The 24,398-nt window shown below is 40.1% G+C and overlaps 11 protein-coding genes across 11 annotated transcripts; 5 read left to right on the top strand and 6 right to left on the bottom strand.

Annotated features, from left to right (window-relative positions):
- Nucleotides 1-414: 414 nt before the first annotated feature.
- GRX6 (glutathione-disulfide reductase GRX6) lies at nt 415-1,113 on the bottom strand (the record flags this gene model as incomplete). Its single annotated transcript, XM_056232371.1, has 1 exon — nt 415-1,113. The coding sequence occupies one exon, from the start codon at nt 1,111-1,113 to the stop codon at nt 415-417; it is 699 nt and encodes a 232-aa protein (XP_056086657.1).
- An 814-nt stretch (nt 1,114-1,927) lies between these two features.
- On the top strand, nt 1,928-2,339 carry SKDI04G2240 (uncharacterized protein; the record flags this gene model as incomplete). Its single annotated transcript, XM_056232370.1, has 2 exons — nt 1,928-1,972; nt 2,064-2,339. The coding sequence occupies 2 exons, from the start codon at nt 1,928-1,930 to the stop codon at nt 2,337-2,339; spliced, it is 321 nt and encodes a 106-aa protein (XP_056086656.1).
- A 158-nt stretch (nt 2,340-2,497) lies between these two features.
- SLX5 (SUMO-targeted ubiquitin ligase complex subunit SLX5) lies at nt 2,498-4,357 on the bottom strand (the record flags this gene model as incomplete). The annotated part of the gene is made up of 1 exon (XM_056232369.1): nt 2,498-4,357. The coding sequence occupies one exon, from the start codon at nt 4,355-4,357 to the stop codon at nt 2,498-2,500; it is 1,860 nt and encodes a 619-aa protein (XP_056086655.1).
- Nucleotides 4,358-5,088: 731 nt separating this feature from the next.
- On the bottom strand, nt 5,089-6,099 carry NOP1 (rRNA methyltransferase NOP1; the record flags this gene model as incomplete). The annotated part of the gene is made up of 1 exon (XM_056232368.1): nt 5,089-6,099. One exon carries the CDS (start codon nt 6,097-6,099, stop codon nt 5,089-5,091), a length of 1,011 nt encoding a protein of 336 aa, XP_056086654.1.
- Nucleotides 6,100-6,546: 447 nt separating this feature from the next.
- On the top strand, nt 6,547-7,479 carry TSC13 (trans-2-enoyl-CoA reductase (NADPH) TSC13; the record flags this gene model as incomplete). Its single annotated transcript, XM_056232367.1, has 1 exon — nt 6,547-7,479. The coding sequence occupies one exon, from the start codon at nt 6,547-6,549 to the stop codon at nt 7,477-7,479; it is 933 nt and encodes a 310-aa protein (XP_056086653.1).
- A 256-nt stretch (nt 7,480-7,735) lies between these two features.
- On the bottom strand, nt 7,736-9,259 carry CDC7 (serine/threonine protein kinase CDC7; the record flags this gene model as incomplete). Its single annotated transcript, XM_056232366.1, has 1 exon — nt 7,736-9,259. The coding sequence occupies one exon, from the start codon at nt 9,257-9,259 to the stop codon at nt 7,736-7,738; it is 1,524 nt and encodes a 507-aa protein (XP_056086652.1).
- A 722-nt stretch (nt 9,260-9,981) lies between these two features.
- Nucleotides 9,982-10,659, top strand: ERP3 (Erp3p; the record flags this gene model as incomplete). Its single annotated transcript, XM_056232365.1, has 1 exon — nt 9,982-10,659. The coding sequence occupies one exon, from the start codon at nt 9,982-9,984 to the stop codon at nt 10,657-10,659; it is 678 nt and encodes a 225-aa protein (XP_056086651.1).
- A 2,922-nt stretch (nt 10,660-13,581) lies between these two features.
- Nucleotides 13,582-17,466, top strand: OSH2 (oxysterol-binding protein related protein OSH2; the record flags this gene model as incomplete). The annotated part of the gene is made up of 1 exon (XM_056232364.1): nt 13,582-17,466. One exon carries the CDS (start codon nt 13,582-13,584, stop codon nt 17,464-17,466), a length of 3,885 nt encoding a protein of 1,294 aa, XP_056086650.1.
- Nucleotides 17,467-18,417: 951 nt separating this feature from the next.
- Nucleotides 18,418-20,031, top strand: RPN4 (stress-regulated transcription factor RPN4; the record flags this gene model as incomplete). Its single annotated transcript, XM_056232363.1, has 1 exon — nt 18,418-20,031. The coding sequence occupies one exon, from the start codon at nt 18,418-18,420 to the stop codon at nt 20,029-20,031; it is 1,614 nt and encodes a 537-aa protein (XP_056086649.1).
- Nucleotides 20,032-20,269: 238 nt separating this feature from the next.
- GPM2 (phosphoglycerate mutase family protein GPM2) lies at nt 20,270-21,205 on the bottom strand (the record flags this gene model as incomplete). Its single annotated transcript, XM_056232361.1, has 1 exon — nt 20,270-21,205. One exon carries the CDS (start codon nt 21,203-21,205, stop codon nt 20,270-20,272), a length of 936 nt encoding a protein of 311 aa, XP_056086648.1.
- Nucleotides 21,206-22,221: 1,016 nt separating this feature from the next.
- GPD1 (glycerol-3-phosphate dehydrogenase (NAD(+)) GPD1) lies at nt 22,222-23,397 on the bottom strand (the record flags this gene model as incomplete). Its single annotated transcript, XM_056232360.1, has 1 exon — nt 22,222-23,397. One exon carries the CDS (start codon nt 23,395-23,397, stop codon nt 22,222-22,224), a length of 1,176 nt encoding a protein of 391 aa, XP_056086647.1.
- Between the last annotated feature and the right edge of the window lie 1,001 nt (nt 23,398-24,398).

Raw genomic sequence — 24,398 nt, 5'->3', positions numbered from 1 at the left:
TGTTTCTATGTTATTGCTTTCCTATCGAATCACTCTTACTTAACGTATATTTTTTTGGAAGAAGTTTAACACTTTTCTGCTATACATGAGAAGGCACAAACTGGATATTTTTGGAACGCGCACATCGCAGGTTAATCCTTTATGTGAAAATGCAGGCAAAAACATAAACGCATTTGAAAAACTTGACTAAGTGAAATACATAAAAGTTACGTGTGTGTGTGTATATATATAAAGGCGTTTAGCTTTTTCATTATTCAAAAAAACTCTTTTGGGAGATGCTCCAGGCATAAAAGCACCTTTTCAACGACAATTTACTGTGGCCCATTTGCGGGATGTCCTGAATTTAACGAAAGCGCGATTTCTCTCAAATATTCTTTTCTATAATCTGAAATTTTCTGTTTTTATAACGAGTTTTCAATTGTTCGAAGGCTTTTCACGCTGCTCTACAGAGAATTTTCCGTTACTCCAGGCTTGTAATGATCCCAGAAGTTTCCCTTGAGAGTGCAGTCCCCTAATTTCTTCGTTACCGCCTCTTGATATCCCATTGATCAAAAGGTTCGGAACAGCCCCTCTACCGGTCATTAACCTGATGTACTCCTGCAGCTCTTCCCCATGCCCATGTTTATCAAGCTCTATGATGTAGTAATTTGGTAGAAATTGATACTCATTCTCAAGCAGTTCTTTCATGTTCCTACTATACGGGCAGACGCTTTTACTGAATATTATGACCGGTGACAAATCAAGCATAAGGGAATATTCCTTTTGGACGTTGAACCCTTTACCTGTTCCTGATCCTTTATCGCTTTTGAGAGCAGACAAACTATCGTCGGCCGATGCTATGGGCTGCTGCAGTCCCACCTTCTGTTTTATTTCATTAATTTCTTCATCTACTTCAGAACTCCCTTTTTTAATGGCGGACGTCGGCTCAGTAGCGAGTTTCTTCGACGATCCTACGGATAAACTATCCATGTTAGTACTGAATACTTGGAAAGGCTTCTCCTCCTTTGTCTCTATTGTCAAAAAGTTCGCATTCTGTACTATAAAGAATACTAACAGCAAAAGTAGCATCGTAATGCTCAAAATTCTAGCATTTCTCTTGTTAGGCGGTATCATGGCAAATCTTTCTTACTAGGCTACCAAACTATTTTAAATTTACGTTTCTTCTACCTCACCTCAATCTCATCAACAGTTCATCAAAGAATAATGGAGGTGGTTCACGGGATAATGATATTTCAATCTCGTAAATGCTCCGCCTCAAGCGCCCGAGACGCGTTATGCGCGCTTTTTCTATTGGAACAGCCACTGAGCACAGTATTTTGAATCTAGAACGCCCTCGGCAGTGATCACCTTACTTCAGACCAACAGTTCTGCGCCACCAATTATACAGCTATTAACTGGGAGGATAACCTAGCCGGAAGAGGGAGAGAAGGTTGCCACAGTAATAATTCGGTAATCACTAATTGACGGCAGAAGCTGTTCCAAAAATTATTACTCGGCTATCAATCATACCCCGTCTGCAGGTAGATAATGTTCCAGTAATTAAGTTAGAGGCGAGTGGCCAAATTCACAAAAACCAACATAAGGGACTAGAAGTTACTTTTAGGTTTTAAAGGTTGTGAAAAGAAAGAAAACTCGCTAAAGCAGTACATTAAGAACATCAAGATTGATAAAGAAGGTGGCAAAGGAACAGCGTCGAACTCAAGCTAGTGCGTATAGTAACTAACTACCCTTGAATACCCACGGTGATCTCTCGAAGCTTCCGCCGCCAGTGAAATATTTCTGGGTAAGTGGGCTCAGCGCGCTCGTATGAAACGATGTTCTTAACTGCGTTCTGAAATATTGAAATATAAACAAAGTACTTTACACAACATCAAGAATATCGGGGACAAGCGAATACGGACGCGTAAACTAAACAAACACTCATCTCATGTCAGCTCAAGATTATTACGGAAATTCTACATCCAAACAAAGCGTATGTTAATTTTTGCCAAGTTAGCTTTTTTTACCGGTTCACATGTTACTAACATGCCCTTGTATTCTTAATTGCATTATGTTTGAATCAGTATTCACGTCCTACTGCTCCGCCACCAGGGTACGAGACAGGAGCAAGAGGGTACGCTCCCGCACAAGGCCAACAACAGTATTATCCGCAGCAACAACAGCAGTATTATCAGCAGCAGCCCCAATATTATCAACAACAACAGCCTCAACCCTACCAGCAGCACCCACAACAGCCCATATATGTCCAACAGCAACCAGCCAGTACTGGTAACGGGGACTGCTTAACAGGCTGTTTAGCGGGGTTGTGTCTATGTTGTACTTTGGATATGTTGTTTTAGGCTACGAGCGCACTCCTTCTCACATCGACCCACTCCATGATTGTACCTCTCGTATTTCAATTCTGAATAATGAGCGTGATTGAAACGTTTATGCAAAGAAATAATATATACTAATAAAAATAACTAGAGAATGCCTTTTAATAATTAATATCACCCCACTAAAAGTAAACCTCCTTTAATCTCCCTCTCGAGCGAATCGGCTTCTTACAGGATTCTGCGGGACAGAATTTAGGGCCATAGTTATCAGGATGAGCCGAACCTCTTAGACTAGCCAGTTTTTTTTTAGGCGTTTTGGATTTTTTCTTTGCATTGTCAATCCTGGCGAAACACCTGCCGCAATATGCATGGCCACACGCAGCAATAAACGTTCGCCTCGACAAATCTCTATCCAGCATTGAAGGTCTCGCTAAGGTTTGGTATGGGCAGTGAAATTTGTATTTCGATACTAGCCCTTCGAAAGAAATGCCGCGGTCTTTTTGATTCATCCCAATGAAATCATCCGGTATTCCCACACCCAATTCTACACCACATAAACAACAGACAGGAATAACCTCAAGCGTTCTGGCTAAATCATCGTCTGTTACAGTGATAGTCTCTTCCTTATCATTTTTCATGATGTCTAATTTCATTTTTGGTGTAGTATCAAAGGACGCGCTGTAACCTTCAGGCAACCTGGCTGCTCTATCTTCGAACTCCTCTTGTTGAGCCTTGGTCTTACTCATTAAATTTTTCATTACCACATCCCTTTCTCGTTCCTCTCTTTCTTGAATCATATCGATGATATTTTGAGTGTGGCGCTCCTCATCGGCATCATTTAATACAGGACTACCCCACAAACGGGTCAAGAAGCCATTCTCTCCACTGAAGTTGAGATAGTTTGTAATTGATTCACGGAATGGTCCGCGATGAAAAACTCTTCCAGTTGCTCTCTCTTGTCTTTCCAAAGCTTCTCGATGAAGTCTTAAGGCCTCTTCCTGAGTGTTTCTAACCCTATCAATTGCCCAATCCTGCAGCAGCTGGTTTCTGAACTCAGTAAATAGCGCCATTAGTTCTCCCTCACATTCTTGCAAAGTAACGGGAGCAACGTTTTGTAAAATGGACCTAAATTCATGTAATGACTCTGCATGATAGAAAGCACTGCGAATATCTGGAGCATATGCTTGAATACGTTCCCTAATTGATTGAAACCTAATAGATGTATTCATGTTTTCGTTACTTGCCATCCTATGCTGTTGTGCTCTAAGCTGCCTTTCCGCAATTCTTCGGCTCATTCGCATATGGCTCTCTCTACGAGCTCTTTGAATAGCTTCAGGTACGTTGTCAGTATCTTCCGTCCACTCTTCATCGTTTTCGTCAGATCGGTCCACAAACAAAGTACGAGCCCTTGCGGCACTTCTTCTTAATAACTGCCTGCGTGATACGGCCAAATCATCTTGAAACTCAAATGATCTTCGTATTGGCATGTCCGTTGTCGTTGCATTTACTTCAAGCCTTTCCCCGCCTGGTAGGTTCAGGGTCACTCTAGGTCGTGTTGTTCTTTCTTCAACTATTGTCAACCCATCATCGTTATTATCATTATCATTGAAATTATCATTCAGGTATCCATTTATGTTATCTACTTGTAGCGTCGTTGGAGTTTCTAATGTTTCAGAATCCGGCTCATGATCAAGATCCACGAAGTGCGCTGAAGGATCGATAGGCCCATCATCTCCAAAAAACCTTCCAACTTCTCGTACTATAGTTACATCATCATTATCATTCTGAGGATCAGAGCGGTTAGGCCTTGCTGTTGTATGGATTCTTTGAGGATTTATGCCCACTGAGTCTGATCTGACAAACCTATTTAAAGCATCACGTCGTCTCCCTACTCTTCTGTCTGGATATAACCTCACAGGCAGATTTGCCTCGCGAATAGAAGCGTCCTCCTCCTTATCACTCTCTATTAAAATCACCGAATCATCTGGATGATTCACCGAAGGAGTGTGATCACTCTTTGTTCGACCATCACCACCATGCATTCTGTTATTTTTATTATTAGAGTACTCCGCGATCCAAATATCAATTCCTAAAACAGATTTTTAAGAGATTTAATCCCGAGCTGAAGGTGCTAGTCAAAGTTCCCCAACGAGACTGTTCCGGACTGATGAAAGTACACGCAATTCTCTTGTGACAAAACGTTCTTTTGGTCGTATATTGCCTCTCATTCATGCTAAATAGTGAATAGCGCGAAATGACGTACATAATGATGTTATTTATATAATAAAGTCGAGAAAAGCGGAAGTCAGTATAGACATAAGATACTGAGTGACAGGTGAATAAGCAAGTATTTAAGTATTAGATTTCTTTATTATTCTTGGGTAGACTCAACCGGCGAGAAGCGAAGGCAATGTAACTTATAGAGATGGGCTCCCTCTGTTCATCAAACATTTTTAAGACTTGTACGAACTGGCCGGTATGACCTACTGGCTCAAAACGCTCCGAGAATAGTATTGCGGTTACTCTATCACCTTGCTTTTAACAAAATGACCCGAAAAATATTCGCCTTATATACTCATGTTTTTTATGGCGAATACGTACAATACTTTCGTTCTCTAAAAGAATTTAGTAATATCTATTTTACAAAGTCGAGGGCTACAAAAATTTCAAATAGGAAGTGAAACTGAATGGGAAATATATATAAACGAAACAATAGTTCTGCTAATAGTTGAATAAACTATTGGAGACCTTTGACTTGTCTCCTTTACTCAACTTATTTCTTCAAACCACTTCTCATGTATCTACCAACGACGATACAATGATCTCTTTCGTATGGTTCCAAAGTCAATTGTTCTAATGGCTTAATACGTTCTTCACGTAACTTTTGAACTTCTCTCGCAAAAACGGTTTCAGCATCTACAGTAGAGTCAATACAGTTAGCTTTGATAGAGATAACGACACCACCTTGATCCTTCAAGAACATATGAGAGTTCAATGCAATAATACGAGCTTGATCAGGTTGGGCAACATCTGCGAAGACACAGTCAACCATACCAATCAGCATTCTGTATTTTTGTGGATGTCTAGCATCTTCGATGATTGGAATGATGTTAGGTCTCTTCTTAGCCATCGAGATCAATTCTCTACCTGGTCTGTGAGAAAATTCGACAGCGTAGACAACACCTTCTGGGCCAACAACATCTGAAACGTGAGAAACGGAAGTACCGGATGCAGCACCTAAATACAGAACTTTCTTACCTGGGGTGATGAATAATTCGTCTAAACCACCCATAATACCGGCAGCCAACTTAGATCTGAAAGGATTCCAAACACGGTATTCGACCTTGGTTGGTGGAACACCATCTTCCTTGGATGGTTCTTCAACAGAAATTCTCTTTTCACCGTAAACAGAATCACCTGGGGCCATGTTTTTGGTAACTAGCAAATCTTCTTTACCTCTGGCAATGTAAACACCGGCATGTCTATGAGGTTCGATAACGACCTTGGCACCACCTCTGGCACCACCACCTCTGGCACCACCGAAGCCACCTCTGGAACCGCCACGAGAACCGCCTCTGTCACCGAAGCCACCTCTGGAACCACCACGAGAACCGCCTCTGCCACCGAAGCCACCTCTGGAACCACCACGGGAACCGCCTCTGCCACCGAAACCACCTCTGTCACCGAAGCCACCTCTGGAACCGCCACGAGAACCGCCTCTACCGCCGAAGCCACCTCTGGAACCACCACGGGAACCACCTCTACTACCTGGTCTGAATGACATTACTGTTTAATGTTAATTTGAGTTTTTTTGATCGAAGTTATTGAAAGCAATAGGTAACTTAGATATATCGAGTGGATAATAATCTAATAGTTTCTCAAAGAATATCTTTATATAACAGCAGTATACCGACGTAAAGAAAACTTCTTGACTATTTAAAACTTTCTAAAAGTTAGAGAAAGAAAGCATTATACATTTAACAGAGATGAGCTTTCCGGTTTGAAAAATTTTTCAAGAAAAAGAAAAAAAAATTCCGAAAAAAAAAATAAAAAAAATTGCAAGCATAAGTGTCGTTTCATACGCGAAAGGTAAAGGAACCCATAAAGAGGGACTTGAAAGAGATAATGGTATGCATTAGAGGGCAGACGATATATAATTGGAATTGTCTGATTAACGTGCAGCTACCTGGGGTTCTTGGAAAGCGAGACATATTTTAAATTTGATTTGATAATGCCCGTTACCATCAAGAGTCGTTCAAAAGCGTTGAGGGACACCGAAATCGATTTGTCCAAAAAGCCCACCTTAGATGATGTTCTGAAACAGATTTCTGCAAAGAATAGAAATATCAGCAAGTATAGGATAAGATTGACCTATAAGAAGGAAAGCAAGCAAGTTCCAGTTATTTCTGATCGCTTCTTTCAGGAAGAGGCTGATGATTCAATGGAGTTCTTCATCAAGGATTTGGGGCCCCAAATTTCATGGAGATTGGTCTTCTTTTGCGAGTATTTAGGCCCCATTTTGGTTCACTCCCTCTTTTATTATCTATCTAAAATTCCAGCGGTTGTTGCTAGATGGCATAGTAGTAGATCAGAATATAATCCATTTTTAAATAGGGTTGCATACCTTTTAATTTTAGCACATTATGGAAAGAGATTATTTGAAACTTTGTTCATACATCAGTTCTCTTTAGCTACTATGCCCATTTTTAACCTATTCAAGAACTGTTTTCATTACTGGGTTTTAAGCGGTCTTATTTCGTTTGGTTACTTCGGCTACGGCTTTCCATTCAGCAATGCTGAGTTGTTCAAATATTATTCATATTTGAAGTTGGATGATTTAAGCACATTGATTGGTCTTTTCGTGGTTTGCGAATTATGGAACTTTTACTGTCATATCAAATTGCGTTTATGGGGCGACTACCAAAAGAAGCACGGTAACGCTAAGGTTCGTGTCCCATTGAACCAAGGTCTTTTCAATCTTTTTGTCGCTCCTAACTATACTTTTGAAATCTGGTCTTGGATCTGGTTTACTTTTGTCTTCAAGTTCAATTTATTCGCCGTTTTATTTTTGACTGTTTCAACAATTCAAATGTACGCATGGGCTCAAAAGAAAAACGAAAAGTATCATACTAGAAGAGCATTTTTGATTCCATATGTATTTTGATCTTTTTATTCAGCAAGTGAACGTAAGGTAAAGGATAATCTCAGCTACGAGATAGCGTTATCCATGGTCACCGCTCAACAGATGCTTTCATACTTGTCAATATTAAGTACATACAGCCGGTTATGCTAACTATTTCACTATATGATCATATATTTAAAATTTTCTTATGCAAATGTATAAGTACACTTTTCCCTTAAAAAACAAGAATGACATCATGGGGTTTAAGTATGAGCCTGCAACGATGTAGTACTACGTGTCACTCAGAGATTAAAAGGACATCTTTATCAAGCAAATCTCCCTCACTTGAACTTACGACGTCATCTTCGTCAGTACTTTCGCCATCCAATAGATATGCATTTTCATTTAGTTCATTGAAAAATGGATTTTTCAGTAAATCTTCTGCTGAACTACGTTTTTGAGGATCCATCTCGAAGCATTGTTCCAGAACTTGAAAACACCAGTAATGGTCCGACCAAATTTCTTCTTGGTATTTTTTCAACTCATAGGCATCAGTAGCATCCATGTTTGCCTTGGTGCCAGGCAATTGAGGTTCAATAGACATCCTATCGTGTAATTCCTGCTGGAGAAATCCAAACGTTTCAAATGCAACACTATACTCGGGGAAAGTACCCATCGTGCATTCTTTATTGAGAAGGTCGTAGACTAATTCCTTTAATCCATTTGGATATCCATTTGGCTTATCCCAAAGTAGTCCACTAGCTTCAAAGCCTAACCCATGCAATGCTGCGCATTTTCTTAACTCCTTCCAGCCAAAAATTGTGCATAATTCCAGTAAGGAATCAGCATCATCCAAGCTTTGGAACATTGGAAATCTCCTACCTAAAAGACTCAAGAGAATAACTCCAACGGACCATATATCAATCTTCGTTGTTTGAGCGCCACACTTCATTAATACTTCCGGTGCCCGAAACCCACGGGTCCCCGCTCTATTTGCCCTTTTGATTCTACGGGTTTCATTTTTGGGATATCCTTTTGTTAAATCCACTCCATTTACGTTATTCAAATGAACAACCTTTCCATTTTGTATGGTGACCATAGGGGGGGTTTGGCTATTAGAGTTGGTTGAATATTGATTACGCATAATGCATGGACAGAATTGTTCATGATTTCTCATCGAATATCCGCCATCATGGTTTGTATTTGCATGATTATCATAATCGTTCTGACTGGATATCATGCTTTTATAATCCATTTGCGCTTCAGCTAAGCCAAAATCAACAAGCACACCTCGCCCCAGTTCCAAATTAAACAAAAAATTTGTAGGTTTTATGTCTCTGTGGATGATTCCCTTTGAGTGAACAAACTTCAGCGCTCTTAGTAGCTCCCATGTGTACTTCTTGATACCTTTGATGGGTAGATCTCTATAAAAGGTTCTAAATTCTTCGTGAGGATAGTATGGTAAAACGGCAATGACTTGATCTCGCACCCTCTTCGCATCACATAGAGGTGCCACTCTTGAAGAGCCCGTCATTATATAAAGCAAATTGAGTTCATTGTAAATTCTTTGTGGCGACGAAGTCACATATATTTTCTTCAAGGCAACATAGTTCGAACAATAGTTCCAGAAGTGAGATGCAAATTTTTTCGTTATTTTCCCGGTGATATCTTTGGCTTTATACACTGATGAAAACGTGCCTTCACCAATCTTATCAATAAGCTTATATTCCTTTTCTATTCCTGGTAGGTCGCGATATAGCTGGTCCATCTCTCCCCTGATCTCTGGAGGTATATCATCGATATTTTTTACTTTACTTGTCATTACGGCTAGCTTACCCCAAAAATTGCTTGTTTATTTTTCAACAAATGTAGGTAGCAGTAGAGCAGTATGTCTCAAAGTCACGACAGTTTATTGCTTTCGCGCTAGCTGAGTAATCTTTTCCGTTAGTGCTTCTTAAATTAATTTTGGCCGGAAATGCCAAGTATTCTTCTCTTCACTAAATTGATGCCGTTCAAGAAGACGCCCTACAGCAAAGAAGACGCAATTCTCGAGCTAAGGCAAATTCTTAAGTTTCACTTGAGCTCAAGAGACTGACACTATTAAAAGTAACAGCGATTTCGCCCTTCAAAATCTTGTCTACACACACGCTGTTATCTAAGGATCTGTATTTTAAACACGGCCGCACGTTACCTCTTAAACTAAAGAGAAAAAGTATCTACATAAAAGTCTGAAGATGCCGCTATAAGTACACATATGCACAGCAGCATTATATTTAGCTTTACAAACATGATCTTCTTCTATGTTCCATCTTTAGCAGGATCGTCTCGTCTAGCAACATAAACAAAAGTGGGATCAAAGGTACATTAAGATCAAGAATCTACGCGTCTCGGATTTTACGTTCCTCCTGGCAAGGCGCGTTTCTCATAATCCCTTTGGTAATGAAAGAAGTTGGGGTGACAAGACCTTGGCAGATACTGACAGGACTCTTAAATTATTACCACAATCGAGGGGGCACTGCGAATTAGTTAGAAAATTGTCCCATCATGTCCTATTTGTTTGTGCTTATGTTTCACTTGCTTTTCCTGACGCGGTTTTTTAGTCAGGCATCACCATTGACATTCGAGTTAAAGAAGGGTCAAAAGGAGTGCCTATATACGCTAAGTCCCGATATTGATTGCATAATTTCATATTATTTCGCGGTGCAGCAGGGAGAGAGTAATGACTTTGATGTTAATTACGAAATATTTGCTCCAGATGACAAGAACAAGCCAATAATTGAGAGGTCTGGCGAGCGTCAGGGTGAATGGTCATTTGTAGGCCAACATAAAGGAGAATATTCTATCTGTTTTTACGGTGGTAAGGCACACGACAAGATTGTAGATTTGGACATCAAATACGCTTGTGAGCGCCAAGATGATGTTCAAAATGAAAGACGCAAGGCGAGAAAGGCACAGAGAAATTTGAGAGACTCTAAGATCGATCCCTTGCAAGATAGTCTGGAAAACTCAATAGACACCATAGAAAGACAGCTCCACGTTTTGGAACGTAATATACAATACTATAAGACTAGGAATATCAGAAACCATCATACCGTTTGTTCAACAGAACGCAGAATCGTTATGTTTTCCATTTACGGTATCTTGTTGATCGGTGCTATGAGCTGTGCGCAGATTGCCGTACTGGAACTCATCTTCAGAGAATCAAGAAAGCATAATGTGTAAATAGGTGTTGCTGATACATTTTCTACTAATTTGTGCATATACATTTTGTGTACTAGACAAGGAAAAGAGAAAAGGTATGACATACCCATATTCAAATAGACCTACTACGTATGTTTGCGATTATACACTGGCAGGCTTGAGATGACCTTCATGCTGAACAGGCGTCGCAGTTAGTATTTCCTTTATCCTCTCGTTCTTCTTTTCCTCTTCAAGGAATTATTAAAGGAATGACCTTTTCTAGTCACAGAGTCCTGCGCTTTCCAATCTCCATCGACTTTCTTACAACAGTGATCTGTATATAAAACTATGCAACTTATTTGTTCTATAAATGTAAATCTACTTTCGTAACAGAGGAAAAGACGAAAGAATTGGGGTAAAAAATATAGCGATATATATGGCCTGAAAGAATAAATTACACGATGTTCCTCTTTAAAGAAGGTTGCCTGTACCTTTGGAGGATACAATGTGAAGTTTTTGGACAGAATCGAGCAGTTAAGGAACGATCAGCGAAATGAAAGGACGAGATCGACTGACTAGCTTATGGAAAAAAATTTGAACTAACGGAAACTGTGCACGAAAAATTGCCAAAATGCTATTTTGAGACATCTAAGGACAATCTTCATTCTTTTTATATTGAGCAATTTTGTTATGGTTCGTACCTGTTATACGATGCCTCCGTAGTGTGTGAAGGCCGATTTTTTCTTTCTGTTGCAAGATGACCCAGTAGTTAATATCTGGGCATTAAATTCTGGATATTTTTTATACTAAAGATGCACCTTACAAATTTGGAGGTGTGTCAAACTTGTCACTTCCATGTTGAAATTTGCTAGAAAAGTACATTTTAGAAGACCAAAACTGGATGCAATTCGTGGAAAGACTATATTATCTATGAATCATCAACATCAACACACTAAACCTTCTAGTCGAGTAGAATTTCCCCAAGGGTAGGTCAAAAATCTTGTCATTTACAAGCTAACCCTATTCTCACCATGCTACAGTCCTGTATAAATTTCAATTCATTGGTTTGATGTATAAGACGATGATAATCTCCTATTTTTCGACGCCTGTGCGACTAGAATGGAACCTGTATCAAGTATTAATGAGCATGAAGACACTTACAGGCGACATCATCATTGCCGTCACCACCAAAATGATAATGTGCTCTTTCCACCTGACGTTCTCACAATAGAAAGAAGAGTGTGGACAAAGATAAAAGACTGCGTACGCACAGATTCAGCGTCAATCAATTGTGAAAATTTGAAATTATTGAAAGAACCTTATTTGTGAAATTTTTAGATAGTGTGTCGTTTGAGGAGGATAGGAAAAAGAAGTGACAAAATCGATGCTACGTGACACTTTCAGCGCTGATCAAACTGCAAATTGTTGAATAATAACGTTGAATATTTGGCACGGCACTTGTTTAAATCGTTTATATGATAAATTGCAAATCATTTTTACAACATACGGAAAAGCAGGAAGAGGCTTCGAGTATACTGGTGTCAATTATTGTACAGTTCTAGAGCTAGTTTCTGACGTTTATACGGATTCTATTTTGCGTTATGCAAGGGCGGTTACGCCCTATGTATCGGGTATCCTTAATTATGCAAAGAAAACATCGCTATCCAAACCAAATACTATCTAATTGCAATTCTAGAAAGGCTTGAATGGAACGTAGAAGGCTTTTACCACGTTCTTTTCATTTTGCAGAAACCAGAATATCCGATTTAATGTCGCGGTATGAATTTGGCATTTCGAATTTCGAGAAATATGGTATCAAGAATATAAGATAAAGGCTAGTTAACGTTTCCATTCTACATGTGGACATTTTCTGGGGGAGTTTTGAATATAAAAATCTTAAGTGCTACAAATTGTGGTAATCATCTTAAAAAAGACCTCGAAATTGGCCTTTTACCGGCAGATGGATTTTTTATTGATTGCTATTCGTGATGAAGCTATATCTATCGTTGTTTCTTCCAGAAATAGGCCAAAACATAGGTTTGTGTCTATAATGGAAAAGGCATTCTTGGTTATGGATAGTATCTTCCAAAAAGATATAAGAGTTGCTAATGGTGATAAATTTGCGAAAAAAATGGACGAGTTACGGATTACTCACATTGCCGAGTCGCGGTATTGGGTCTTGACCGTCTGGACATTGTTATTACGATTTTAATGTTCCAAACTGAAGAAGCTATCTCATGCAATTGCTTTCGGGAACTCGCTGACATCAATCATATATACCGTCCGAGACTTCCTTAACATAACTAGCAATCCTATCCGATGTTGGGTCTTCTTTTTGGCCCTTTCAAGAATAAACATCGGGACTATTGTACATATTGATTATATTATAAGGATTATACATATACGCCTACTTCGCAATGCAGCAGATAAGGAAATACAATTGTGCTCTTCCTCTTGGGAAAGAGAGTAACAACTGGTAACATCAAGAATAAACGCCCAATGTTCGCACTATCGTCTTATTATGTATGACTCTGACTCACAGGCTTTTGCTTTGAGGTATTCTTTTTTTATCCTTGGCAAAACCTCAGGGTCTTCGCTCCTGCGGAACCGCTTTAACAAGGCCCCTTCTCTTCCTTACCCCCGTTGGAGCGAGAAGGAGGAACGACACGGAAATCGCATCACTCTTGCTCTCTAATCGAATTGTTTCGCCTAAAGGAGAAGAAGTATAGGAACAGGGAAAGGCAAAAGTTGAACGAATTTTTTTGAAGTTTTGGCTTTTTCTGGTTTTGAAGTGCAAAATACTCTGTTGTTTTTCTTCATATATAATCTTTTACTGGAATTGCTCTATTTTTAACAAGGTGAGAACTCATCAAGTACTCCAAAGACCTTTTTTGTTGCTGCCCTCACATATTCTATCAATAATCATAATCACAGGCTCACTCACCCAACCAAAAACTTCACAATATGTCTAGCGAAGACCAGTCTACTGCCGAAGGTCCCGATCAAGTAAGCAAACCTTTACTTAAAGTAAAGCTGTTGGAAGTTTTGGGGCAGGGGGACTTCAAGCATTTAAAGACACTTATCGATAACGAATTTCAGCCTAGAGATGATCCATCTGTACAACAAGTCCTTAACTTGATTCTACATTATGCTGTTCAGGTAGCCCCTATCCTCCTTATCAAGGAGATCGTTGCCCAATGGGTGGGACAGACGGACGATGAAAAGAGTGCAACTGAAAATAATGATGACATTCATCTGAACTTGAATTATCAGGACGAAAACGGTAATACGCCACTGCATCTAGCTGTTGCCCAATCCCGTTCTGATGTAATCAGCTTTCTTCTTAACCAGAAATCTATCAAGGATTGTATCAAGAATAAAGCTCACCTGCAACCTTTGGACATGTGCAAGGATTTAAACGTAGCACAAATGATTCAGTTGAAAAGGGACGACTATTTTTTGGAGACAGTTCATTCTTTGAGAACTGCTATGAATAATAGAGACTTTTCGAAATTGGAGTTGATATGGAAAAGCCCAAGAAATTTAAATCTATTAGATATCAACGGTATTGATCCTGAAACTGGCATGACCTTATTATATGAATATTCGCAAAAAAAAGATATTGAAATGTGCCAGTGGTTGCTGAAACATGGCGCAGAAGCAACAGTTAAGGATGGAAAGGGAAGATCCCCTTTAGATTTAGTCAAGGACACAAAGCTTCCGGTTAAATCGTCTAATAATGTTACACCTGAAATGAAACTGAAGAGTCTTTTTGAAAAAAAGTTGAAAGAACAAGCTACTGTTCATGAAAATGTTGCATCAAATAAGCCTCCAACATACAAGGGCTTTTTGAAAAAATGGACGAATTTTGCCCATGGGTACAAGTTGCGTTGGTTCGTTTTAAATAGTGATGGAATTCTATCATATTACAAGGATCAATCGCATACGGATAGACCTCGTGGTACCTTGAAAGTTTCCACTTGTCGCTTACATATTGACTCCTCGGAAAAATTGAACTTTGAACTGCTGGGTGGTGTCAATGGCACTACAAGATGGCGGTTGAAAGGCAATCATCCTGTTGAAACGACTAGGTGGGTAAACGAAATTCAAAGCGCTATTAGATTCGCCAAAGACAAGGAAATATTCAGAGAAAAAAGGTCAGTACCACCGTCATTGGCTATGAAAAGCAAATCACCAGCCCTGGTATCGCATTCTAAAACACAAAGCTCTCTTCCCGAAGCTTCACAATACCATCAACATGCTTTGCATAAAGAGGTAATCCAACCCTCCTCTGTGAGTCTTTATCGGAGACCAAGCAACAATCTATCTGTCGTGTCCAGTGAAATTCAACTGAACGACAATTTAACTGAGTCAGGTAAGCGTTTTGTCAGTAAAATGATTGAAAGCCGATTAGATGGTAGTAAAACTACTCCTATCGGAGTACATTCGGGTCCTATCCTACAAAAAGTTCGCAGTAGTAACACCCTAAAAAGCAATCGAAGTGTACAAAGTGGTTCAGCTGTAGTTATTCCTTTTGAAAACGTCCCAAACAGTGGTAATAACACTAATAGTAATAGTGTCAACATGAGCCAATCTAATACAGCAGCGGGATCTACTGCTTCCTTGAGTGATAATAACTTTATTGATAATTTCGAAGGTGATGAGGCAAATTCAGATGATGATGACGAGGACCTTGGAATAAACTTTGATCGCGATGAAGAATATATCAAAGCGCAGTATGGGCCATATAAGGAGAAACTTGACATGTATGAACAGGCGATCGGTATAGAATTGAGTTCTTTAATTGAACTGGTTGATCAAGAGGAGCCAAGTCCTGAGATTTGGCTTACAGTTAAGAAAAGCCTCATCAACACATCAACCATTTTTACCAAATTGAAGAATTTGACTTCTAAGAGAGACAAGAGATTGGTAGACATGGTTTCCAAGCAAGGTGATGTCAACAACGTTTGGGTACAATCCGTCAAAGAACTAGAAATTGAATTATCCAATAAGACCGAACGTTTGGCTTTTATTGATAAAGAAAGAAGAAGTTTGAAGAAGATTCTACGTAAGAAATTGTTAGAATCACAAACCTCCGTTGTTAAGAAAGAATCTCCGGAAGATGCCAGAGATGAGAGAGAACAGGAATATGATACGTCGGGAAGTACACTGGGTCAAATTGCAAAATTCATCAGCGCTACAAAGGAAGAAGATGAAGCATCTGATGCCGATGAGTTTTACGATGCCGCAGAATTAGTTGATGAAGTGACTGAATTAACTGAAGCTCATCCAGAAACTTCAGTTGCAGCAACTCCCAATGGTGTACCCCCCGTTCTAAGTGAAGAGGTTCCTGACAGTCAAAATATTCAGGGCAAGGAAAATAACAAAGAACTAGAGGACAAGAAAGGAAGTCAAAACTTTGAAAAGCAAAACAATCTGCGCGTAAAGGAGAAAGGAAAAACTGAGCAATCAGCCATAGACCTCAAAAGAGAAACCAAGGAAAGTCAAGTAAAAGAGGCAACCAAAGAAGTAGCGTCCTCTGTTGCTACTGAAGCGAATATTGTAGCAGTAACATTGGTTCAAAAGAAAAAAGAAGATTGTTTACTCAAAGAGGGGTCATATCTTGGTTACGAAGATGGAATTAGAAAGAGACTTTCCATGGATAAGGATGATAGGCCTAAGATTAGTCTTTGGGCTGTTTTGAAATCCATGGTGGGCAAAGATATGACAAGAATGACCTTACCCGTTACTTTCAATGAGCCTACGTCTCTTCTGCAAAGAGTGGCAGAAGATATGGAGTATTCTGAACTTTTAGATCAAGCCGCAATGTTTAAAGATTCATCTTTGAGAACATTGTACGTAGCAGCCTTTACAGCATCTTCATACGCATCAACTACAAAAAGAGTTGCAAAACCTTTTAACCCATTGCTGGGCGAAACATTCGAATATTCTCGGCCGGATAAACAATATAGATTTTTCACTGAGCAAGTCTCTCATCATCCACCTATCTCTGCAACATGGACCGAATCGCCAAGATGGGACTTCTGGGGTGAATCATTCGTTGATACTAAATTCAACGGCAGATCTTTCAATGTTAAGCATTTGGGTTTGTGGCACATTAAATTGCGTCCCGACGATAATGAAAAAGAAGAATTGTATACCTGGAGGAAGCCGAATAATACTGTTATAGGTATTCTTATTGGTAACCCACAGGTCGATAATCATGGTGAAGTAAACGTTGTCAATCACACAACAGGTGACCACTGCAAATTGTATTTTAAAGCAAGGGGTTGGAGGTCATCAGGAGCATATGAAATCACAGGTGAAGTCTACAACAAAAAGAAACAGAAAGTATGGATTCTTGGGGGACACTGGAATGAAGCAATCTTTGCTAAGAAAGTAGTGAAGGATAGTGATCTTTCGTTGGAGAAGACCAATACTGCTGCATCAGCACTGAAAGGGCCCACGGATGACGGAACAAAGTTTTTAATATGGAAGGCGAACGACCGCCCTGAGGAGCCATTTAATTTGACGCCTTTTGCCATCACATTAAATGCCCCGCAGCCGCACCTAGTGCCATGGTTACCTCCCACAGATACGCGTTTGAGACCAGATCAAAGAGCTATGGAGGACGGGCGTTATGACGAAGCCGGTGATGAGAAGTTCAGAGTCGAAGAGAAGCAGAGAGCTGCACGCAGAAAGAGGGACGAAAACAACGTTGAATATCATCCCCAATGGTTTGTCAAGGATACTCATCCTATTACGAAAGCCAAATATTGGAGATATACGGGCAAGTATTGGGTTAAGAGAAAAAATCATGACTTGAAGGATTGTGGTGATATCTTTTGAATTTTTTTCAATACGGCTGTGTTCTATTGTTCTTGTATGTATTGTATTTTATTGTATTGTACCGCAATTTCTTTTTTTGTATAAGGCATATGTATTTATTAGTAGAAGGCTTTTCCCTTGAGTATCACATATTACTAGTCATGTTAATTTGAATCAACTTTCGAGTCTTCTCTAGAAGCAACGACTAATTTAGCTTCAAAAATAATAAAATAGTTTATAAAGCAAAGGACGGCCAACCAAGAATGGAAAAATATTGGGCTGCTGTTCTACGTTGTGACGACGCCAGGATGTACTGTGCCCCAAAAAAATACCCATCGCGGCCACGGTGTCATCTGTTCTTAAAGAGGCGGCAAAGGGAGGCTAAGAAACAACCTTTATTGACGTTCTCAAGGTCGTTATTTGAAAAATCAATCTACGTGTCTCTTATTTGGCCGGATCAATCTACTGGAACAATTCATTACTTCTTCCCATTGGTTGCTGTAACTCCAAGTTCCGTGGATCCCGAAGGAAGATCTCCCGGCCTCCGGAATTCTTTTCCGTGGGTAACAAATCTTGAATCACGTGATATCTATTACTAATTGCCGTTCACAATGATGATTCTAGAAAGTTCCGTTTTGGCGAAACTTGTTGAGGAGAGCGGTTCTATATAAGGAAAGAATAGTTCGAAGCCCAATTTGGGGAAGGCCCGGGATGAGCAACACAACCCACTCAAATTTTTTTTACCGTTTAAGGAGGAGAAGAAGACACTTTACCTCTGATAAAAAAAAAGGATATATTTGAAACGTTATTTTCGCTTTTATTTCGTGAAATATTTAACGGAATAAATCGGTTTCTTTCGTTCTCCCTTCTCTTTTCTAAGAAAGGTCCCCACTTTCTAGTTTGACTAACAGTAGATAATACTAATAGCCAAATTTCTACTTTTCACAAGGTTTTCAAAATTTCCGAGCAATCATGGCTTCTACCGAACTGAGCCTGAAAAGGACTTTAACAGATATTCTGGAAGACGAGCTGTACCATACTAGTCCGGCACATAATCAATTTCCGGGTCACTATCAAAACTATCATCCAAATTCCAGCATCACTCCATACAAATTGGTGAACAACAGCAAGGAAAGTAATGGCTTTACGTGGAATCATTCGTACCAACAGCAGAACGAGTCTAGTGCACCTTCTATACCTCCACAACAAACTTACCATTTTCCAATCTTCAACAAATATGCAGATCCCACTTTGACTACCACTACTTCATTCACAAGTGGCGAGGCAACGACAAACGATAGACAGATCAATAACGTGCATCTCATACCGAATGAAGCGAAAACCGCCGCCGAAACTCCACTGCAAAAGACTGTTAACCTAAAGAACGTAATGAAAGTATCAGATCCCTATGTGCCGACAAGAAATATATTCAATTACGATGTCAAGATTTCTAACGATTTTTTCGACAATGGGGATAATCTGTATGGCAACGACGAAGAAGTGCTCTTCTATGAAGATAACTATAATCCAAAGATGCAGTGGTCTCTTCAGGACAATAGCGCCGCAATAAATAATGAAGACGCAAGAGCCATCTTTAACAATGAGTTTGACTCTGATGATGATGATATTAGTGATGATGAAGAAGATGAAATCGAAGAGGAAGAAGGTTTGCAACAACAACAGCAACAACAACAGGAAACTCTACTACCTTTAGATGATGTGCCGACGTCGATATTTTGCACCGACCAGAAAATGGGTCGCACTAAAAGCACTGGTCATTTATTCAATGAATACAGTTACGTGGACTCTAATATAGATGGCATGACCACTGTTATGTCTGAAAATGTGCTAGATAAACAGGGACATGGGAACGACGAGGAGGAGGAGGAAAACGAGGAGGAAGACAATGATCTTGATGAAGACGATATATATGATATTTCCCTTTTGAAGAACAGAAGAAAACAAAGTTTTGTCCTCAACAAGAATACCATTGATTTTGAAAGATTTTCATCTCCATCAACCTCGACAAGTATACCGTCTAATGCCACCAAAAGGAAGCTAACAAAGTCGTCCACTAATCGTAGCGCCATCAACAGCAATAACGAAAACAGTATAGTGGAAAGAATCAAAAAACCGACTTCAATTGTATCGAATTCTAACACTAATAGGCGGAAGTTAATCAACTATACCAAGAAACATCTATCTTCACATTCTTCACCGTCCAATTCGAACTCAAAATCCACAACGACATCATCATCATCGGCACACGCTTCATCTTCTGATGGTACTAGCGAAATATTCTCCTGTCAGATCATGAATCTCATCACTAATGAACCATGCGGTGCCCAATTTTCAAGATCCTATGATTTAACAAGGCATCAAAATACTATTCATGCCAAAAGAAAGATCGTCTTCCGTTGCTCTGAATGTATAAAAATTCTTGGTTCCGAAGGTTACCAGAAAACATTCTCGAGGTTGGATGCTTTAACAAGGCATATAAAATCAAAGCATGAAGATTTATCACTAGAACAACGTCAGGAAGTTACTAAATTTGCAAAGGCTAATATTGGTTATGTTATGGGTTAGTTAAGGTTTACATTATTATTATGAGGAACAAGAGAAAAGAGCACACATAAAATGAAAAACACATACGCACATTAATATAAACTATATATATATATATATATATATACCTGCATTTTTAAATGTTATTGTAAATATCACGTTTTCAAATTATTTTATGATTTTATTTGAAGTACATTAGTCTTTCTATTAGTTTTTCATTATATTTGGGTGAATACACAAAATATGTATGTCCATTCGCCTAAGGGTTTTTTACGAAACCTTCATTACGAACTTTTTCTGCATTGATCTTCGCGGATTCGGGATCCAGATAAAATTTTCTGATAAATTTGAGGCCATTATTCTTATCCAATTCAACAACCAATGGAATGCCGTTTGGAATATCGACATCCTTGATGTCGTCGTCCGATATGCCTTCCAAAATCTTCAAAAGAGATCTTACTGAACTTCCATGCCCCACTATTAGGCACGACGACTCATCATGTTGATTAGCTAATTTTAGTATGACGTTCTGTAAAAAGGGGTTCAGTCTATAAACCACTTCACGAAGAGACTCGGAATCCGGCAGGACAATGTCATGATTGCTGCATTCCAATTCATATTTGACTTGCCTGTTTGGCTCTTTAAATTCGTATCCGGTAGAGGGGCCCTTCTCGTTTTCCTGTTGAATCATTTCACGGTTAAGATCCACTGGTGGTGGCTTACCTTCGTAGTCTCTTCTAATAAACATATATTTTTCCTTACCATATTCTTTCAATACGTTTGGTTTCCTTTGGCCCTGCCAAGAACCGTAATGGCGCTCATTTAACCTCCAAGTTTGAAGAATCGGAATTTTGGCAGTATCCTTCTTTTCACCGCTGAATTCGCTTCCAAGTTCGATTTTATGGAAGTCGTAGACGACATGTAATTGCGGTTCTAACTTAAACTCCTCGCACATTGTTTCTATGGTTTGTTGAGTTCTGATCAAACGTGAGGTGTAGCCAATCTGAGGCAATTGCAAGTGATTTGTTTTGCAGTATTGTTTGATCAACTCGGCTGAATGACGAGCTTGCTCTTTACCCTTTTCAGTCAACTTAGCGTCAATCCAGCCACAAAAGATATTCTCGTGGTTCAACTCACTTTGTCCATGCCTCAATAAGAACAATGTCAGGACATTCGATGATGTGTTGGCAGTCATTTTTGTAGGCTAATTAGTCTGTGTTGCTATATTTCCTCAAGTTGTGATTGACCAGCTAGATGTTTGACTACTATGCTTTTATGTACTTCACCATATATATATAATACTTATAGCGACTGCCAGTCGAAGAATTTTTCTTGTCACGTTTGTTCAATACGTGTAAGTGGGAAAAATCAACCAAAAACAAAAAAAAGAAAAAAAGGTTAGTTAGCTCCGTATTGTTTTCGTGGTGGGGTGATAGCAGCAAGAAGGTGGATCGGATCACCCATTCTCAAAAATGAAAAATAAAATCTCCTTATTCGCAAACAACCACGAGAAGCCAACAAGAAAAAAAGCCAACCCCGAAGAATTCTATGTCTTTCATAAAATCAAGCGTTCACGATCGTGGTAATCATATCTTGAATCGTCACGGAAGGTTTGCCTGTCATTAGCATCTCGTTTTTCATCTCTTCCCGCTACATTTCTCTAATAACCCCTTATTCCCTACGACGCCGCCCGCTCTAGCAAAACCTTTATTTTTTATGAATTTATGTAATACAGCATATGCACCTGAATGTAGTAGATACTGGACATAACATGAATAACGTTTCCATGTTATCAGATCCCATTAGAAACAAATACGGTGAGGTTTTCAACACCGGTCAGTGCTTGTAGCGATCGCCTAACTATTGAAAGAAAACGGGCACACCCAGACACGCAAGCGACTGCGTATACATCGCGCAAGAGCACGAGTTAAACGTCGTTGTTTTTCAAAGAATGAAGAGAAGAGGGCAGTTGACAAAATGAAAAAAATCCCTTTATTCTATAGGACTTTGCTGATTTTAAATATACACACTATTTATTTATTTTATTTGATTGGTTATTAAATTTTTTTTATTAATTTAATTCTAAGAAATTTCTAAACGTGATAAAGTAGTTATGAGAAATGACATAATGCTAATTTATGAATATGATATAGAAGAGCCTTGAGAAAGCGAATTGAAGGTGATAGATAATGTTCTCTTTCTCTAGTAGATCTAATCTTCGTGTAGATCTAGTTCTTCAATCATATCCGGCAGGTTCTTCATTGGGTAGTTGTTGTAGACGATTTGGTAAACGGCTTCGAATAATGGGAAATCCTCGACAGAGCCACATGTTTCTAACCATTCGTGAACTTCCTTGCAGGTAATCAAACCTTGAGCGGATTGGCCGTTCAACAATTCCTTTTCACATTCCCAGGCGTCCTTACCAGAAGTAGCCATTAATCTAGCAACCTTGACGTTTCTACCACCGGCGCAGGTGGTGATCAAGTCGGCAACACCGGCGGATTCTTGGTAGTAGGTTTCTTCTCTAGATTCTGGGAAGAACATTTGGCCGAATCTGATGATTTCACCCAAACCAACTCTTTGGATGGCGGCAGAGGCATTGTTACCCCAGCCCAGACCTTCGACAAAACCACAACCCAAGGCGACAACGTTCTTCAAAGCACCACAGATGGAGATACCAGCAACATCTTCGATGACACTAACGTGGAAGTATGGTCTGTGGAACAGGGCCTTCAGGACCTTGTGGTCGACGTCCTTGCCTTCGCCTCTGAAATCCTTTGGAATGTGGTAGGCGACGGTGGTTTCGGACCAGTGTTCTTGAGCGACTTCAGTGGCAATGTTGGCACCGGATAGAGCACCACATTGGATGCCTAGCTCCTCAGTGATGTAAGAGGATAATAACTGGACACCTTTGGCGCCGACCTCGAAACCCTTCAAACAGGAGATAGCTCTGACGTGAGGGTTAACGTGGCCTTTCAACTGGCTACAGATACGGGGCAAAAATTGATGTGGAATGTTGAACACGATGATGTCAACGTCCTTGACGGAATCGATCAGGTCTGGGTTAGCCACCAAATTGTCGGGCAGGGTTATGCCCGGCAAGTACTTGACATTTTGATGTCTTGTGTTTATGATTTCAGTTAGTTTTTCACCATTGATGTCTTCTTCGAACACCCACATTTGCACTAATGGGGCGAAAACTTCTGGGTATCCCTTACAGTTTTCGGCAACAACCTTGGCGATGGTGGTACCCCAGTTACCGGAACCAATGACGGTGACTTTGAAAGGCTTTTCGATAGCCTTCAAAGAAACAGAAGAGGAACTTCTCTTTCTACCAGCATTCAAGTGGCCAGAAGTTAAGTTTAATCTATCAGCAGCAGCAGACATCTTTGTATTATCAATATGTGTGTTTGAGTGTGTGTTCGTGTGGTGTACAATAAACAATTGTTTCTTGATATACTTATGGGTGAGAATAACTTATAACGGAAAGAGAAGCGAGAAGGAAAATAAGCAGATCTAATAGTTTCACTGACGGTAGTATATATATAACTGCGAAACAAGCAATACCAGGCGAGCCTATGTGCGAATTAGGTTGGATAGATTCGATGAACCCATTCTGATACTTGTTGTGCGGAAAAGGGACAAAATAGGGAAAACTGGAAAAAGAAAAGCGAGGGGAGCGAGGCAAGGCGGGAGGCCGTGCGCAGGTGGGCCTGCAGGGGGGGGCGCCCCGTTTACGTATTGGCGGTATGGGTGGGGACTTTGGGTGCCCGGGGTGTGGGTGTTTGCTCTGTCGCCAAGGGACAATGGCGCGTGGTGGGACAGGGGCACAGGGACAGGAGAGGGACAAGAATCTCGTTGGCCCTCTCTTTGGCCTGCTGTTTCTTTTTTTCTACTTCTTTCGTGTTGCGCTTTGTTTCGACCTGATCTACTGGGGGGACAAGACGAGATAAGCTAGAGACAATATGTAATTGTGCTGTTTTGTTTTTCCGACGTAGTGGGTGGGGTTACTTTTGTTAATTTGACGCAATCTCGAATTGCTTGCGCTGCCAGGATGATCTGGTCCTGCCCCGAACCCCAGAGCGGGCCTTCGTTGAAGGAGGAGAAGGGAGCCGCCGTCAGCTTGCCTGGGAGAGATTGGCTACTTGCCTTTTTTGGTGGAGCTGACTCAGTGTTGGGCAGTGAGGGGCGGGCGACGCGATTGTGTGGCCGTCACGTGCGCGGCAGATTTCGCTGCTATTATCCATGTGTTGTGGGCTAGTCCTTTCTTTTCTCCGTCTTTTCCCGGCCGTGTCGGCCAAGCCGGGCAGCCTCTGGAAGCAAGAGAAACAGATTCATTCCATCAGTTGTACAAATAATCGGAGCGCCGAGTTTTCCATCGTGACAAC

The sequence above is a fragment of the Saccharomyces kudriavzevii genome (genome assembly GCF_947243775.1).
Source record: "Saccharomyces kudriavzevii IFO 1802 strain IFO1802 genome assembly, chromosome: 4".
Classification (NCBI taxonomy): domain Eukaryota; kingdom Fungi; phylum Ascomycota; class Saccharomycetes; order Saccharomycetales; family Saccharomycetaceae; genus Saccharomyces; species Saccharomyces kudriavzevii.
This window is presented reverse-complemented; position numbering and strand designations above follow the sequence as displayed.